This window comes from Caloenas nicobarica, chromosome 15 (assembly GCF_036013445.1).
Source record: "Caloenas nicobarica isolate bCalNic1 chromosome 15, bCalNic1.hap1, whole genome shotgun sequence".
Classification (NCBI taxonomy): Eukaryota; Metazoa; Chordata; class Aves; order Columbiformes; family Columbidae; genus Caloenas; species Caloenas nicobarica.
Window position 1 is genome coordinate 9,533,588 of NC_088259.1, and position 17,232 is coordinate 9,550,819.

At 46.9% G+C, this 17,232-nt stretch overlaps 1 protein-coding gene across 5 annotated transcripts; it reads left to right on the plus strand.

The window, feature by feature from the left end:
- The first annotated feature begins 835 nt into the window (after positions 1–835).
- Positions 836–16,842, plus strand: TPD52L2 (TPD52 like 2). Of its 5 annotated transcripts, XM_065645548.1 has the most exons (10): positions 907–1,027; positions 1,511–1,656; positions 2,780–2,928; positions 3,785–3,844; positions 5,308–5,367; positions 9,157–9,258; positions 13,144–13,170; positions 13,552–13,593; positions 14,805–14,853; positions 15,062–16,842. In XM_065645548.1, exons 1-10 carry the CDS (start codon positions 1,009–1,011, stop codon positions 15,155–15,157), a joined length of 750 nt encoding a protein of 249 aa, XP_065501620.1. In that variant the 5' UTR covers positions 907–1,008; the 3' UTR covers positions 15,158–16,842. The 5 variants fall into 5 exon arrangements, with proteins under 5 accessions (XP_065501616.1, XP_065501617.1, XP_065501618.1 ...); XM_065645544.1 differs by lacking the exon at positions 5,308–5,367 and having other exon boundaries at positions 836–1,027; XM_065645545.1 differs by lacking the exon at positions 5,308–5,367 and having other exon boundaries at positions 836–1,027; positions 13,555–13,593.
- Positions 16,843–17,232: the final 390 nt, after the last annotated feature.

Sequence of the window (17,232 nt, forward strand, 5' to 3'; positions counted from 1 at the left end):
CCAAAGAGACCGAGTTGAAAAGTCTCTGAAAATGAAAGTAGCTGGGAAGGAGACTCCAGCCCAGCGGGGTTTCCAGCGCAGTGGGTTGGGACATCGATGGGAGCGGAGCAGCTCAGGGTTCCCTGCGCCCTGATGTGATTCTCAAACTGAGGCAGACACAGACATAGAGGTGGCACCGACGGGGCATTTTGGCTCCTGCTGCGCTTCCAGCCCCTCCAAAACGAGCTGCAGGTTTGTGGTGGGGGCCGAGCTCTGCCGGCCCGTAGCAGGGAAGGGTGAACCCCCTCCCGGTATCGCTTCCCCCTTTCGGTGCTGCTGCTGCCAGCTGCACGTGGGCACCGGGTGAAAATCCGGTTTTCAAGGCACATCTGGAAGAGGGTGATGTCCCTGTCCCTGTCCCAGCGGGAGGGCACTGGGGCAAGGCTGGGGGTGCTGGGGGAGGCCCTGGGCACCGCAGCCACCCTGGGGTCTAGCCGGGAGCCCCAAACCCTGCGGAAGGCAATAGGTGGGAAGGGTGGCAATGCGGCACGGTTCATTATCACGGTGAATTATCGGGGTTAATTAATGAGTTCAGCGGGAGGAGCAGCGGCGTGCAGCGGCCCCTCAGCTCCTGCCCGGGCCGGGTGACGCGGGCCCGGGGTGCAGAGCCCGAACCCGGGGCTGCCCGGGCGGGGGCCAGGTCTACCCGCAGGCCCATGCCGCTGCTGCCCCCTTCCCTCCGGCCGGGCACACGGCACCGCGGCCCCGCCCGGCCCCGCTGACCCCCGGGAGAGCGGAACCTCCGCCCCGTGACGTCACCCAGCCCGTGACGTCACCGCCGCCGTTTCCGCTGGCGGGTTCGGGGGGCGGAGGCCGTGGGAGGGGAACGTGGCGCCATCGCCGTGGCGACGCGGCGGGTGACGCGCTCTCCCCGCGACCCTCCCCGGAAGCGGGCGGCGCGGCGCTGATTGCGTCACGGGGGGGGCGGTGGCGGCTTCTTCGGCGGCGGCTGAACGGGCCCGGACCGCCATGGAGAGCGCGAACCAGGGTGAGGGAACGGCGGGAGGGGGCGGCTGTGCCTCAGCCCCCGGGACGGGCCTTCGCCTCCGGCCGCATTGTGGCGGGGGGCCCTGGGGACGGGACGGCCCGTGGCGGGGCGACTCTGAGAGGGGACGCGGCCCGGGAGGAGCTGCTGCCGTGAGGGGACAGAGGCCCAGGGTTGCGGCTCCGGGGCCCCGCGGAGGGCGCTGGCGGCTCCTCCCGTCCCCCCTCCCCGGGGCTCGGCCTCCCCGGGCCCGCAGGGTCCCTGCGGCTGTTGAGCAGCAGCTGCGGGGCAGAGCAGCTGTTTTGGACGAGCAGAGCCCGGTGTCACTGTCACTTCTGGTAGATGCTCACGGAGGAAACTCCACTGGAGGTTTCTGTTCCTCTTGCGGGTGAAGCCCCTTTCTTCACCTTTCCCCTCAGGTTTGCATAACACGCTTTGCTTGCTGGCTGCTTATCCTGTGTGCCCTCTGCTCCTTGTCTGTGACAGATATCAACCTTAACTCTCCCAACAAAGGTCTGCTGTCGGATGCCATGACAGATGTTCCCGTGGATAACGCGGCTGCGGCCAGGACCTGTGCGCCCGAAGGGCTGACTCTGGCTGAGGAGGAGGAGTTGAGATCCGAGCTCGCCAAGGTAATGGGGCCCTCGCCTTCAGCAGCGGGGGCTGTGGGTCTGTCCTGCTGGGAGGGAACAAACACAAATCTCTGGTGCCACTGGAGCAGGGCTTGGGGTTTTTTTACGAGTTTTGTTTTGGTGTTACCTTTGGATCTCTCAGCTAATTGTTAAAATGCACAAAGCTGGCAGATACTTCAAACACTGTGGTACTTTGCGTGCTCCTTCCCAGAACTACTTAATTTAGAGCTCTAAGGAAATAAGTGGCTTTTGATGCTGTGAGTTTAATCTAGGCTTTTAGTTCCATTTGAAGGAAGAAAGCACTTTAGGCAAGTGGTATGTAAAAGAAACTTGTTTTTCCTTAGGAAGCTGAAACAATGGAGCATGTACGCTTTCTTTTTCTACCTTTTTCTCTTAAATATGTATTATACTTCATAGGCAACTATTTTTGGTGCCTGTGTGCTTTGAAGAGCTGAAAGTTTGTAATGTAACATCCTAATTTTTGGGCACCTTTTGGGGTTTAAAGGTCAGTTTATAATTTCTACTTGAAATTCTTCTAGCTGAAGATAATTGCAGCTGTTCTTCTGTAGTCCTTCCATTTGAGAATCTTGTGGTGATTCTTTGACTTGTGAGTTTTAGCAAGGGAGGACTTTGCTGCTCTGGGTGGTCACACAGATTTTGGTGAGCTGCACTTAAAGTAGAAATGAATCCTCTCTGCATGGAAACAACTCCAGAGTACTTTGAAAATGTAAGAAATATCTCTGAGGAAAAACTCTTTGCTTTAATGACATCAGAGGAAAAGACTCATAAAGCAGAAACTTTACTTAATAAAGTTTGGCAACTGATTTGTATCTGCTGTTGAAATGACAATGCTAGAAATGGGTTCTGTTAATCTTGGTGTCATTAAGTTGCCAGTACAGTGACTTGGATGGATGTTTCCCTATTGAAGTCTGATCAGTCGACCACCCATTCCAGCATTGTTTATGTTCATTTGAATTATTCTGCATGTTCCTGACGTTCCTACCAATTCTTTAAATTCATGTTAACGGAATCTTGCCAGTTTTGAGCGAGGCAGAAAGTTGGCTTAATGTTCAGAATTTTACTGCAGTGTGATTTAGGACAAACCTCTGCTCCTCTCTCTAAGGTTGAAGAAGAAATTGGTACTCTCAGGCAAGTTCTGGCCGCGAAGGAGCGGCACTGCGGGGAGCTGAAGAGGAAGCTGGGTCTGACTCCCTTGGATGGCTTAAAGCAAAACCTGTCTAAAAGCTGGCACGATGTCCAAGTCTCCAATGCGTAAGTGTTGCTTGTGATGCACATTTATTTTAAAATGACTCTGTAGTAATTATTTCCCAGCAGCGTATTCCAAAGCTCTTCCAAGGGGCCGGAGGCTTTTGCTCTGATGGGTGTGCAGAGTGAAAGCACTTTTTATTTCATTGCTCTCATGTGTCCGTGTCTTTATGTCAGTATAAATGGAATTTTCATATGTGCAATCTGGATAAATAGTTGCTGGATGCTCTTACCCGTGGTGTTAGAGATCTAGATCCCCACTTTGTTCAGTTTGCCCCTTTCTGCTCATTCTTTGAGACATTGGCAGCTGCTCCCTTGTTCTGAACTCGGGCTCAAAAAGAAGTGCAAAAAGTTTCAAAGCTCTCCTGTGTAGTGTTAGTTCAGAATCTATTTCCTGGGTCATAGAAAATTTAAAAGGCTGCGATTCCTAGGGAAAAAATTCTGTAATATTAGTGTGCATTAGGCATAGCCCCTCTGCCTAAAGAAGATCTGAAATTAGCCTGACTGTCCCTGAACAGCGTCAGGGGTACAGTCGCTGCAGGGCCTGACGGTGCAGAAAGGAGAGTCAGAGGTGAGTGTGACCTTGCAGTTGTGCCCAGATGTAAACGGCTCTCAGGGCCGTAGAAGTATTGTTCAGTCTAAAACATCTCATGTAACTTAACTGGGATTTGGCATTACTGATGGTGCTACTACAGACCAGATCGTTGAGCTGTTCATCTCCTTGTTTATTCTTTCCCTTTTCCTCATCTTCCCTCCTACACCCCTGCCCATTTCTGTTATTCCTTTGTAACTGAAATCTGTGTCGTTGTCTTCTTAAAAAATGAATATTAAAGTTATATTCATTAACACTTTCTGTTTCTAGTTATGTGAAAACATCTGAGAAACTTGGAGAGTGGAATGACAAAGTGACACAGTCTGACTTGTGAGTGCCTGGGGCTCCTTAGCACCCCCTCCCCGCTCCTCGCCGCGTTCCCCAATCCGTGCTGCCGCTTGTTCTCGCTGGCACCAGGGGCTGTCGGGAGCTGCTGGGGCAGGACTGTTGTCAGCAGCACGTCTGGCTTCCAGCTATAACACCCCCTCCGTTCCTGAGGAGATGAGCAAACGTTACTGCTGTCATCTCCCTCATGGTCTTGCTATTGCAGAAGAAAAATTCCGATCAGTTACCAGACCACATTTTATTTAAAAAAAATACAAAAAAATCAACCACAGTTTCGATTTAGCTGATCACTGGTAGGTTAGTCTGTTGTAATTGATGTCTTATTAGTGAACCTCTGTCTTTACTGTGAAACTATTTCTCTTCTTATCATGGGATGTGGTAGGAATCAGTTGGATTGTTACCCTTCTGTACGGCCAAAGGGGAGAGAAGGTGCCTGAAGGCATTTACCTGCAGCTGGAAATACAGGCTCTGCAAATGCAAATCCATGTATTAGCTGGTGAAAGCTACCAAGCAGTGGCTCTTCTGCATTGATGTATGTGATGTCAACACTAGAAAGCCATGAATTTTAGTCTCTGCAATATATACGAGCAGGTGACAAACGTGGACAAAAAACATCTGACTACTTTTGTCTCTAGAATATATTCTTTAGTTGTATTAGACCTCTATTCATATTAGACATGAATCATTTTGATTCCTGCTGTATAGCAGATAAAAGGGAGACCTTGAATGTTTTCTGCACTGAAGATTCTCTCCCATGTCCTGTGCTGAAGGAGATGATTATTTAACTAAGAGGAAAATGCGGACTGGGAGTATCCTGTCGTTAGGCAAGATGGCACTGAGCTACTTGGGGAGAGTCACACTTCTGGGTGACGTGAGCCGCCTGCGCAATGTCACCTCTTCTGAGCGTGTCTGTGTGCTGTCTGGTGGCAGATGGTTTCTGTAGTACTTGTATTTGTTCTGTACCCTCCGTGGTAATTCTGACAGCCCCTAAGGTACTGGTTTGTATGTAGGCAAACATGATTTGTAAAGATTAGAAAATGAAACTTAAGTTTAACGGTTCATCCAGGTCATGCTATAGTGGGAAAACATGGCTTTGGGTGTGGCAGTCAGATATTTCTTTTGGCCTTGGGCTCAGTTCGCTGCTCTGCACTTTTGGTATCTATCCACCACGCAGGGTGTAGGAAGGGAGCAGAAGATGCAAAGTCTTTCAATCCCTGACACCTGAACTGCAGGATTTGTTTCCTTGTGCTGAGTGTTTGAAAGTGTTTAAGTAAGAAAGAAACTGGGGCTTAGGTGGCTTCCTGCCTCAAACAACAGCACTTTTCCTTCTGACAGGAATAAAACCTACGATACCATAAGTGTAAAGAGACACTAATAGTGTAGAAAGCATCAAAAGAAGCATCCGTTGTGAATCTCGGCACTGTGTCTAACCTCCATTGTGTTTGTAGATATCTTTCAGCCAGCAGCACACTGGAGGACTGGAATGAAAAATTAACTCAATCAGAAGCGTGAGTGTTTTAACCTTCAGCGTTAACAAATGCTTTCCTGACAGTCTGCTGCCACTAACGCTCTGTGCCCCTGCTCCCAGCCCTCTGCTCTGACTAGATCTATTTCAACATTTATCTTCTCTAGCTTTCACTTTTTTAACCTGATAAATGTCTCTTCTGGGAGAGGGAGCTTTTCCTCAGGTCAGTATTTAAATTATTTCATTGTGGTCCAGGTGATACTCTTGAAATGCCCTCAGAGGAGAACTGGCTGAAGCCACTGGGCAGCCAAGACCTGTGTGCCACACGTCATAACTTCAGCTGACAAGCTGTGGAGTAGCCAGAGTGACCTCTTGGTGTTATCCTCAGTGTGCTCTGCAGGGAGCAGGAGCTTTTTCCTGTGGTACCTGATGAGAACAAACAGAGCTGGAGGGTCCAAGGCAGCTGTTCTGTCATGTTGGGGCCTCAGACAGCTTAAACCTCACAGCTGTTAAACTGCGGTTGTTGGCTGTGAAGGTCTCGTAGCCATGTTTTTATTAAATGCCTGAAATTAAATTCTCATCTGGCCTAAATTGTGAAAATTGGCCGTTGTCCTTCCCACTGCATCTTTCCCACAGGACAGAGGAGAATCATTAGCATGACGCAGTGGGAGCAGGCAGGTAGCGTCATTGTTTCCTGAACTGATTTAAACCGTGCTAAGGCAGGGCTTAGGTAAGCCAGCTTTTCCTTTTCTCTGGAGCAGGTATGAAATGCAGTCCTTTGAGCTGGCTTGTTATTGGCAGTGTGTGAAGAGGTGGTTTTCTTCATCAGGGGGTGAAAGATGAGCAGTGATGAAAAGTAGGAGTATCAGAAAACTATAAAGTATGGACATCCTCCTTTCAGTGTTCCATGTATGTTTTCTAGATTAAGAAGATGCAAATTGTCACTATTTTGCTTGTGAAATAGAGTGACCTTGTTTTTTCTGCTTGTTGACAGTGTGACTGACTCCAGCAGCGTCTAATCAGAGTTCCTCCCTGGGTGTGCCTGCTAGCATGGAAAACTTTGCGTTATATCTGTTTCCTTGTACTGAAGAAGTGCCAGAGATGTGGCGGAAACATGCTTTTGTAGAGCACTTAAGGCCTCAATAGCTGTGGCATGCTAGTTTTCCTGCTTGCTTTGGCACTAGACAGTGGCAGTTCAAGCTAGCAAGTTAGAAGCTAATTAAAATAGAGAGACGAGGGAGCTTGAAAGGGAAGATTCCAGCAATGTTTCAGAAAACAATTTCTACTTCTTTTTGTCTGAAGCTCAGTAAATCTGAGCAGTCAAGTTCAAGAAATCCAAGAATGAGGTTTTACTCATACTTTTTTTTTTTAATGCAAATGCATTCTCCTTCCTGTTGTTTGAGCTTCTCTGCCTTGTGACTAACAAGTATCCTGACTGACCTGGGAATGGGCCTCACTTCTGACCTGATGGTGCTTTTGTACTGGATTTCCCGGCAGCTGCTGTTCTAGCCCCAGACTTGCCCCCTGCAGCCAGTGCATAGCGAGGACAGAAATCAGCCCCTGATTTCACTGTAACCAGGCGCATGATGACTTTCATGGTTTGTGTACTTAGACAGCACAAATGGTGATTGCAGGGTAATAGCAAGTGAGAGGAAGCTGGTATTAATGGATAAAGGAGGATTTGAGGGTGCAGGTCTGGCTCCTCCCTGTCAGGAGGAGAGTTTATAGGAGAGGGATGTGTGAAATGTTTGAATACCGCAGGATGAACAGCACAGGACAGAGACCATTTCTGCAGCTTCTGCTGCAGCCAACTGTCTGTTAGTAGAGCAAGGTATTCACCAGAGCTCATATTCATTAATCTCAAGTTTGGGTTATTTTATTGCGCTTTGTACTGGTGCTATGGGAAGAAAGGAAGCGATTGTGAGTTTAAACCACGGTAAACCTGGCTGTGTCTCCTGCAGGAGGGTAGTTGTGACTTCTAGGTCAGGGCTGGCTGTAGTTAAGTTGCATTAAAGTCTTGTATAACCTGATCCCTGGGTGTCACAGATGCAGTTCCACACTTGTGTCCGATGGCGGTTCTGGGTGTTTCCCTGGCTCTGCCTCCTGTATTGCAGCGGTCGAGGGGTGTGCGTGTGGGGAGCTGTGGGTGCAGGACTAGGCTGGCGACCTGACCTGGCTGCTGCTGTCTTTTTTGTGTTCTTCCAAGTTGATATTTCTGCTGGATTGTTTCCTTGCTCTAGATCATGGTGTCAGCGCGAGCAGTTGTGCTGGCATCGCGAAGGAGCACACGCAGGCAGAAGGAGCGGCCCTTGGGTGTAGGATCTTTGGTTGTCTTAACGGTACTGCTGCCAAGTGTGGAAAATAGAGCTGGGAAGTCTCTGGCCTTTATCTGCTGAAGCCAGGCATAAAACCTGGAGTCTGCAGTGTGTGCGTGGCGTGGTGGTGTCCTCTGGGTCCGTAAACCTTTCCTCTTGTCGCTGCTCTGAGCGAGCTGAGTGCAGAGCAGATGTAGAGTCAATGCAATACACTTTGGTGAGCAGGATTTGTTGTTTCTGTCAGGCAGCTGTAAATCAAATCCCCTGGTAGGACTCAGCCTGACTGCTGAGGCGGGGATTGAGATCCTCCTCTTCCAAAGCAGCTTTGACCAGGAGTTCCAACACCGTTGTTGCGATAGGAAGGCACGTGTAAGAGCAGGCAGTGGTGATGCTGACCAATTCACTCCTAAATCGTCCTGAGATGATGGCTTCTTGCAAAAGATTGTGCTGTGGAGAAACTGCATTGAGGCCTTGCTGTTGGGGCACGCTCAGGTTCTCCTGGAGTAACTGAATTCAAGAGGAATTGGTTTGAAAAATGTGACGTTTATAGGAATTTTCTTTCAGGAACAGGAGGAGGGAAGCTAAAGCTGATGTGGTTTTGCCCTGTTCTGTGTGAGTCTCATGTACCTTGATTCAGACATATTTGGCTTAAACAAGAACAAAACCAAAAATATTTGGAATAAGAAAACTTGGCTTAAATTATTGAACTTGGTTTTCTGCCCGAGTCCTTTTTTTTTTCTTTAATATATAATTTTGAAGAATGCCGTAAATCTAGATATTAGTCACCAACTGTGGAATAGCTTAGAGAGGATGAGTTAATGAAAGCAGCTCAAAGAATCTTTGTTCCTGAGATAAGTCTCCTCTGAAGGAAACAAAGGTTCTTCAGTCTCTGTCTTCTCCAGCTCTGGTATAAACTCAAAGGTAATCAGCTAACAAATACAGACTGTCAGTGTTGTGGTTAATGGTAACTGATAGGAAACTTCTCTACCCCTTTATTTCTAAATTGCAGTTGGAAAGATAATGCTGATTCCTGTATTTCTTCTCTATACAGTCTTCCCTCTTTCCTCTATAACCTAACACTACAACAAATGCTGTAACGTCTTCAAGGCTGCAAGGATATTATGGAATAGGTTCCTAGACTTATTGTCTAAAGGAGACCAAAAAGTAGTTGTAGAGCAAATGGGATACGATGCTGTGGTCTTAGAGTTTCCACATGGAAAATTGGGGTTTCGGTTTTCTTTTTTTACAATTTTTTTGTCAGATTTAAGAATGTGTGGTCAAAATGGTAAAGTGAGTGTATGGAAAGATTAATCCTACACTTGCAGCTTTTTCAAAATGTCAAGTCTTTGAATACATGCAAGACTGGAAGGGGCTTTTTCAGGGAAGTCAGTGCAGCTCACTAACCCAGCTTCTTTCCCTCAATATGGGTTCCTTTTCCAAAATGGGGAGGGGATGCTTCTTGCTTTCAGATCCTACTCGTGAGTTCAATTTATGTATGTTTTTTTTTTTCTTTTTAGTTATAAGAAGACCCAGGAAACCCTTTCCCAGGCAGGACAGAAGACTTCAGCAGCCCTTTCCAATGTAGGTTCTGTTATCAGCAGGAAACTTGGTGACATGAGGTAAGATTTCTGGTTTGCGCTCTCATGCTTTGATCTTGGTTTCAGACAGCAATGAGACTTTACACAATAACTAGGCTTTTTTCCATTTTTGTGCTTGCTTGGCAGCACATTGCTGTTGGTGGACTAACCTCTTCTATGTGGCCCTGTACATTGTAGTTTAGGACACATTAAATGCCTTTTAAAGACTTGTCGACAGGATAAAACCTGTTATAAGGCATTTAAGTTTAATTTGGCTGAGGAGAACTGACAGAACATTTTTAGCAGCCTTCCCCCTTTTACTGTCATATGGTTTCACTGCAGCTTTTATGTCATATATAAGAAACTAGTATTAAAGCTTACTATTTCCATTTATATTTCCATTTATTACTGGATGATGGAGGTGTGTTTTCTCAGTGTTACTGTTTAGGATTGGAAAGAGGTCATCACTCCTGTGCTCTGTTCTGCTTTAAAATGGGGCAAACCCTGGATGCTGCATTTCCTCCAGTGTCCAGCCCTCTGTGCCAACTTTCCACGGAGAAGGGCAGCATGTCTTCCTGGCACAGTTATGTCATGTAGATTGGAAGATATTAATTGATTCATAAGATTATAACAGCATCAAAAATGTCGTCTTGTGGTTGGTGGTCATCTAGATTCCTTAAGCTGCTGAAGAGATTGCAAATGTAAACCTCTCTGGATTGGGAAGTGAGGGGATGGTTCCCTCGGTCACTGGCTGAGGTTCTTCCACACTGAGTTTCTCAGCTGCACAAAATTGAAGGTTGGAATCAATGATTTACCTGATCTTCAGAAATTTCGGCTGAAGATTGCTTTCCTCATTCATGGTGATGTCCAAGTTTTTCATGCCGAATACCTTGAATACACTTTTCTTGGAACTGAGAGCTAATTCTGAATGTATAACCTGTCTGGGCTAGTAAGGAAGAATTCGTAGAGCTTATGTGTAATGTGATGTACCAGACTGTGGATTGAACGGGTCATTCTTTGTAGGGAATTTCCTATTCCGCTGTGGCTGGGAGTATCCAAGTGGTAAGAACTGGTTGGCCTCTGATCACATAGTACTGATTTATTCTATTTCTGTCCTCAGTGAGTTATTTACTGTGTTCCTGGAGGGTAATTTTTGGTGTTTCCAGTAGCTAACTGCTCTGAATTTGGCAGAGGACTCACTGGCTTCCTACCCTTTCCAGTATTCAAGTCTTAATTTTTCTTTCTTGTAAACTACCTAATCTTCTAGAAGAGATTTACATGTAATCACAGGAGACAGCTACTGGCACAAGATGTGGTGGGAATAGATTTTTGCTAAACTGACAATAGTGAGGTAAACTTGCTGCCTGACCCCTGCAGCCTGGTCAGGCTGTTGTGCCAAAGGGCTTTTTGCACCAAATGGGGAACTCCTGAACCAGTGGTACCACCAGAAGAAGCCGTTTTGACAGGCTTGGTCCTGCCTGTTGTCTTTTGGTTGGGAGAATCCGGTTCCCCAAGCAGCCGCAGAGCTGGTTGTCCCATCCCAGGGAACACAGGGCTGAGAGGAGAACATGCCCGTTTCTCCTGGTCACAGTCATCGTGAAAACTGGCTGTGGATGCCGGCCCGGCTAACTCAAACAAGCCAGACCTTTGCAGCAATGGAATTGCTCAGCTTTAGTCACCTATTTAAACACCTGCATTCCTTTTTATAGCTAATAGCCTGGGTGATATATTATGAAATACAAGCATCTTCTGTCTTACAACTTGGGAATCCCTGCCAAAGTTATTTCAGCAGGATTTGCTTCGCATATGTGGCCCTGTGGGGGAACACAGTAATGATTTTTTTATTTTTAAGACTTTAAGTTTTTCTCTGTGTGTATAAACAGGCTTCTGTCTCCTGTGCTGCACTCGAGTCTTGATATTTCTGATTCCGAGCAAGATTTAACTCTGAGCATAAGTTTTTGCAGGAACTGTCCCACTTTCTGCCCTTGCCGGGTGAAACTCTGAACAGTGTTCTGAGATGTGATCAGAGCTGACAAGGAGTGGAGTCTGTTGTGGTGTCGTAATCACTTCTCTGAACCTGTGGGATCTCTGTTCCCAGAGGATCTCCTTTAAACCTACACTCCATTACTGTGCTCCCATTTTTCCTCTTACACTACAAACTCACTTGTAAAGCAGGTTTATTTTCCATCACTGGAAGTGTTGAGATAACAGAAGGGATTTCCTTGTTTAGTCAGCCTTGCTGGTTGATAAATGCAAGGAAGGCCTGATGAAAGGGACAAACGCCTCTGATACAGGGAGGACATAGTTGTAATTCCATTAAAAATGCTTGGACCAAAACGCTGTGAAATACAAGTAATGTGTCCCTGTGTTAAATCTTTAGGGTTGCTGTATTCTGGTCAAAATAACTTTAAATGTTATAGGTGTGGATTGTAAGGAGACATTGTGAAGTTAATGCAGTAACTGCGCTAACTGTATTAAGGCTGCTGCTCTATTCACTTGCCTTGAGGGGAGGAAATGCAGCTTAATTAGCGGGTGGGATTTATTCAAATCTTGGCCAATTCAGCTTGTTCTGTTATCTCCACTTACAGATAAAAAGTAAATTGGCTTTTAGATGTTCTGTTCCTGTGCCTTACAGTAAACAGCAGAATTGAAAGTGTGTTCTTTCTGTTGATACCAGCTTGCTTTGTGGGTTTTTTTCATGCCGTATGTTGGAGTTTGCTGTACATAATACTACAAGCAAATTCATTATGAAATGTTAGCCTGAGCCCCAAAGGTGCCTGCAAATTCCTGAATTTATGTAAACTATAAATCCTTACGAAAGGAGGAAAAGGGTTGGTGCTGGGTCTAGGCCAAGGTACTGAACCAGTGTATTGCCTGCGGAGTAGCATGGTGCATGGACATGTGTTATTTGTGTGCTTCTCCTTTAAGCAAAAGTAAGTAGAAAGTTAATTTATTTCGCATGCAAAGACAGCATTACAGGGCGTCTCCCCTGCCGAAGAGCTGACTTGGATACACGGGTAAATTAAACCACAAAGCTGAACATCTTTGCTCGGGCTGCAAGGAAAAGCCCTTGTGCTCCTTGCCAAGTACTTCAGATCCAACTTGCCATGACTGCTTCCTGCTGCAGAGACAAAAATTATATTTAAGTGGAATAAAACACTGCTTCTGGTAGGAGAAGCCCCTTTAGAGCATCATGGTAATGTTACTGATAGAAAAAGGGAACCTCAGTCTGTTATTTCAGGCTACTGAGATGCTACCGCATTGCAAAGTCACGCCTGGAAATCTGATCACCTAGTGGGGGATAGTTTGCCCTGAAACCTAAAAATGGATAAGCAGGTTGTGGGGTAAACATGATACCCTTTATCCAGATACTTGTTATTATGCTGAGATGTGGTTCTCTGAGCTGGAACTCCGAGATCTGCAGGCTTGGCAAGAAAAGTGCAGGAATCTGGTGCAGGTTCCTGTTCCAGAAGTTCTCAACCCCGAGTCCTGGCTGCGCTGGCTTTGTATGAGATCTCATGGGGGGAAATGGGGGAAGGAGGTGTCTTTACCGAATTAGCTAGCTCTTGGGAAAAACCTCAGTTTAGGAAAACATGCTCTAATAAAAAATTCCCTGTGAAAGCAACCGGTGGAGTAGGTAAAACGTTTTACTTTCCCTCCCCAGCACCCCAGCTCTGAGTTGCTGTAAATGCTGTTACTGTCCTCTAAAAAAACCTCTTAGCTTGGCTTCTTTGAGTTACTGAAAAGCAATTGGTTTTGCTTGCTTCTGTAATTTATATTGAGAGGCTTTCTCCTGGGCAGCCGACTTTGCTGTCCCACGATCCTGTGACCATGTCCCTGTTCTGCTGCTCTGCATCGAGTGTTTAATCTGCACAAGTGTCTGACTGTTGCTTCCTCTTTCTCTCTGCTGCCCGTGGCTTCTCCCAGGGCTCACCCCTTCTTCAACTCGTTTAGGTAAGATGCTCTTCCAGGCTGCTAAAAGACCACTCGTTTCTATGCCAGGCTCTTCAAGGGGAAGCTGATTATTTAAGCCTTGCCTACACTTTTGACACGGATTGAGAAACTGTCCACAAACCACTGCCCAGTAATTGATTTTTGTATCACAGTTGCAGCTTGCAGTTAAATACTCGTGCTTACTGTCCCGTGTCTGGAAAACTAAGTTCTGGGCTGCAGCTGTTAAATCGGGGAGGGCTGGATCTTCCTGCTCAGGTTGTCCACAGCAGCCTGTGCATGGGTAGGAAGGGCTTAAGAGCCAGGGGTACGCTGCTGTTGTGTGGTATCTGTCTAAAATTGTCATTTAACTTTTTCCTCCTTATTCTGAACGCTTCCGTGTAGCAGTTACTCCATTCGCCACTCGATAAGTATGCCAGCCATGAGGTAATGTAGCAAATACCCATCTCCGGAGTGGGGTTGGTGGGAGCGCAGCTGACTGTCATTATTGGGGTTTTGGTTCTGACTCGTACAACTGGCTCCCTTCTTAAGCAGACCCCGCTCACAGTATGGGGTAGTCTGAGCAATTCGGGGTGCTTTTTTAATCAATCTCTCTTTATGGTTATTAGCACCTGTATTGTTCTTGGACTAAGTGTGGCATTGCAACGATACCGAAGTCTGATTGAATTTAGCAGCTTGCAGAGGTCCCTGAAGGGCAGGGATTACCGTCCTCCTCTCGCAGCGTGCAGCATAGCCGCTGCTAATACCGAGGTGGAGCCCAACCTGAACCCTCCATCCTCAGCCTGGAAGCTCAGAGCCCTTCTCATGTACCCTCTGGGGCATCAGGCTGTGATCTCTCTGCAGCAGAAATACCTGCCAGGGCTGGGCAAGGCCCACAGGAGCCCTCTCAGTTATTCCTGAGAGATTGGTTTACGGGTGCAAATATAAAGTGATTCTTTGGAACAATAACAGCCAAGATGAGGCTCATCATCTCCCAGTGCTCCCGCAGCCTGGCCCGGGGGGAGCAGCTCTGGATGAGTAATGGCCTGGGCTGAGCGCTCGGTACAGAGCACTCCCTGGAATCATTTGCCAGCAAAGAAGCTTGTCAGGTTATCAAACAATTGACCTGGTTTTCTTTGCTAGAAATACAAAATCCTCTGATTAATTTATTACACTGTGGTTTTTATGAGCATTTCCTGCTGCAAACGATCACTCCTGTGGTAATAAAACTGCCCGTAGGTGCAGGCACATGGCCCTTCCCCCTCCTGCCTGCAGGACATAATATGGGAAAATGAAGCCTTTGTATTAAACTCTTTTCAGCTTTTCCTTTCCATTATTTAAGATGGCATGTTTTTAGTTGGAAGCCTTGTAAAGCTAAGCTAGTTTCTTCCCTACTGAACTAGAACTTGTTTCCGTCAATGTTTTAGCTCGAGCAATTGTGTGGATCGCACACGGTATAAATGTTTTCCTTCGGAGTTTGTATGGGGTGTTCTTGTCTGGTGAGCCTGAGAGATTTGTGCCGTGAGGAGCCGGGGGTGTTCCGGGTGCTGCTGCCACCGCATGGGCATGGCCAGAGAGCCCAGTCACACTGCGTGATTTGGTTTGGTTAACTAACTCGTTTTGATTTGTTCTTTGGTTTTTTTTTTCCTTTCTTCAAGGAATTCTGCAACCTTCAAGTCATTTGAAGATAGAGTTGGGACCATAAAGGTAACAGACTGCTTTGTCTTGTGAACATACAGTGGGAAACCTTATGCAGAAACTTAAATGTCTGCGATGTTTTTCTGGTAGACCACCATTCAGGCAAACGGCCTCTGAGATATGTGAAGTCTTTGCTACAGTTTGTGGCCTTGACAAGGAGGAATTGGCTTGGTATTGAGTGCTGATTTCTTGTCCTAAATCTCTTCTCTCCTTTCAGTCCAGAGTGGTGGGCAGCAGGGAAAACAGCACTGACGGCCTCCACTCCCCCTCAGGGGCTGGAGACAAAGCTCCACAAGACAACGCTCCTTTCTAGACTCGCACTGGGGCTTTGCACGGCTGTGCACAACCGTCAGAGCGAGCCATCTCCCTCCCAAACCTTCGCCACAGCAACAACACACGAATCCAAGAAGGGGCTGAGAGCCAAGGCTGGACAGATCCATCATCCATTCATAGACACTGCTGCTGGATCCAAGTCAAATAAAGAGAATGCAAAGTTTTGTACACAGATAATATTTTACACTAAAGTTTGTAGATTAAATGTATCACTGCTGTCCTTTCAGGAGAGCATGTAAGATGGAGTTTCCTTAAAGTAGCTCAGAAATGCCACAGGTACAGATGAAAACAGTTTTCCCTTGTCTGACATAACTTGCAACAGATAAATTGCGATGAGTAGGACAGTTATTGGAGAAGGCACATGCATGGGCATCTCAGCTTCAGCTTCTGGCGCTGTTCGCTGTTTGGGGCACGTTGCGCTGCCACGCTGGGAGCTCCCAGGCTTCTCCTGTTACTGGTTTCTCTGGCTCTCATGGGAGTTGTCTGGTAAAGGGGGTAAACAGTTGGGTTTTTTTCTGGGCTCCCATAAGGGAAACTTCACTTAGCAGCTGCCTCGTTGTTACACTAATGCTCTAGCTTTAACAAAACTAAAAATCTTTATTTTTAAATGCAATGAACTTTAAAGAAATAAAGCTTAAAAGAAAAAAAAAATAAGCTTTGGCATCATATTAGGGAAATACTCCTTTGGACTCTGAAACTGGATTGCAAGCCTTACATCATCTTACGCTTTACTTGCTTACAATTTTTTGGTTTTCTATAGAGAAGACTGTAAGGGTTCTAGAGCTGGATGTTGAGCACTGGAGGTTTGCATCACACAGTAGTACAGCATGCTTATGAGCCAGTTCTTGTGTTAAATTCGGTGGTGCACTCCCTTTCCTGAGTGTATGAAACTTGCTTCTCCCTTCTCGGTTGATGCCTTTGTTCTTGGAGGAAGAATTTCTGAGGGCTGCTGGCGGCAGGGCCAGGTTCCAAAGGCCAGAGCTGTGTCTAGCAGCATGGACACGATGCTGGACGGGCTCTGCTCTCTGTTCTCTGTTGGTACATCTGACTGGGACTGGATGTGTTTTTCAGTTGAAAGCTCCAACTCTAAGCTTGGTTTACAAAACTGGCAGAGAGTCCCAGAGCTCAGCCAGTTCCCCCCAGAGCTGGATATTTTACTTTTTTTATGTCCAACTTCATTGCTCAGGAGCTGAAAAATTCTGAGTTTTCTTCTAGAGGCCTGACCTTATTCTAGGCAAGGTGCCTCCATGTAGAAATACCTAGAGTGAGCAATTCTGTGCCTTACAGGCGAAGTGGGACTTACTCAGGTCTTTAGACTTGCTTGTGTACATATCTGGGTAGTTTTAGTGGTTTATCACCCTGGAGGGACTGAACTGTCTCTGACCCTTCTTTAGAGAAGCAAGTTTTGACACGTATCTGCTGATTAATCTCTGTTTTCCCACCCCTGCTCCCCTCCTCCTGCAGACCTGGGGACACAGGATGGCCTGGGCAGTAGCTGGAGTGCAGAGTGTCCTTTACTGGTGCCACTGGTGTGACTGAAACTGCCCTCCCTGCGAGGAACAGAGCCAGCAAGACGGGGACTGCTGGAGCTTGGCTATTGAGCTGTTTCTCTTTACAGATAAAGACCGAGGAAACTTGTCAATAAAGCGTTCCTTTGGGAGAAAACCGGGTGAATGTTCTTGTCTTGGTCTGCCTAACAGTACTGAAATCTGCTCGTGTTATGAAACTTGTCGGATTCCAGCTGCCTGCAGCAGCTTGAGGCTTTTCCTATTCTATCTTTGTCAGCTGTCCGGGTGCTTTCTCATGATGTACTAAATAATATTTACAGTCTGATGGTTCCTTTTCAAGATGCTGAACATCGGCTGTTTCCCGAGCTGTACCTGTGCTCAGCCAAGGGCTGGGGAGTCCCAAACGTACATTTGTCCCCCAAGTACCGTCGCGTTGTTCCCGTCCCCACCGGTGGGAAACAGCAGCGTTCCCCAGGGAGCGGCTGGGAAACCTGAGCAACTGGGAAAACCACTCAGGCTCTGAGCTTCAAAAAGCCTGTTTTCCTCT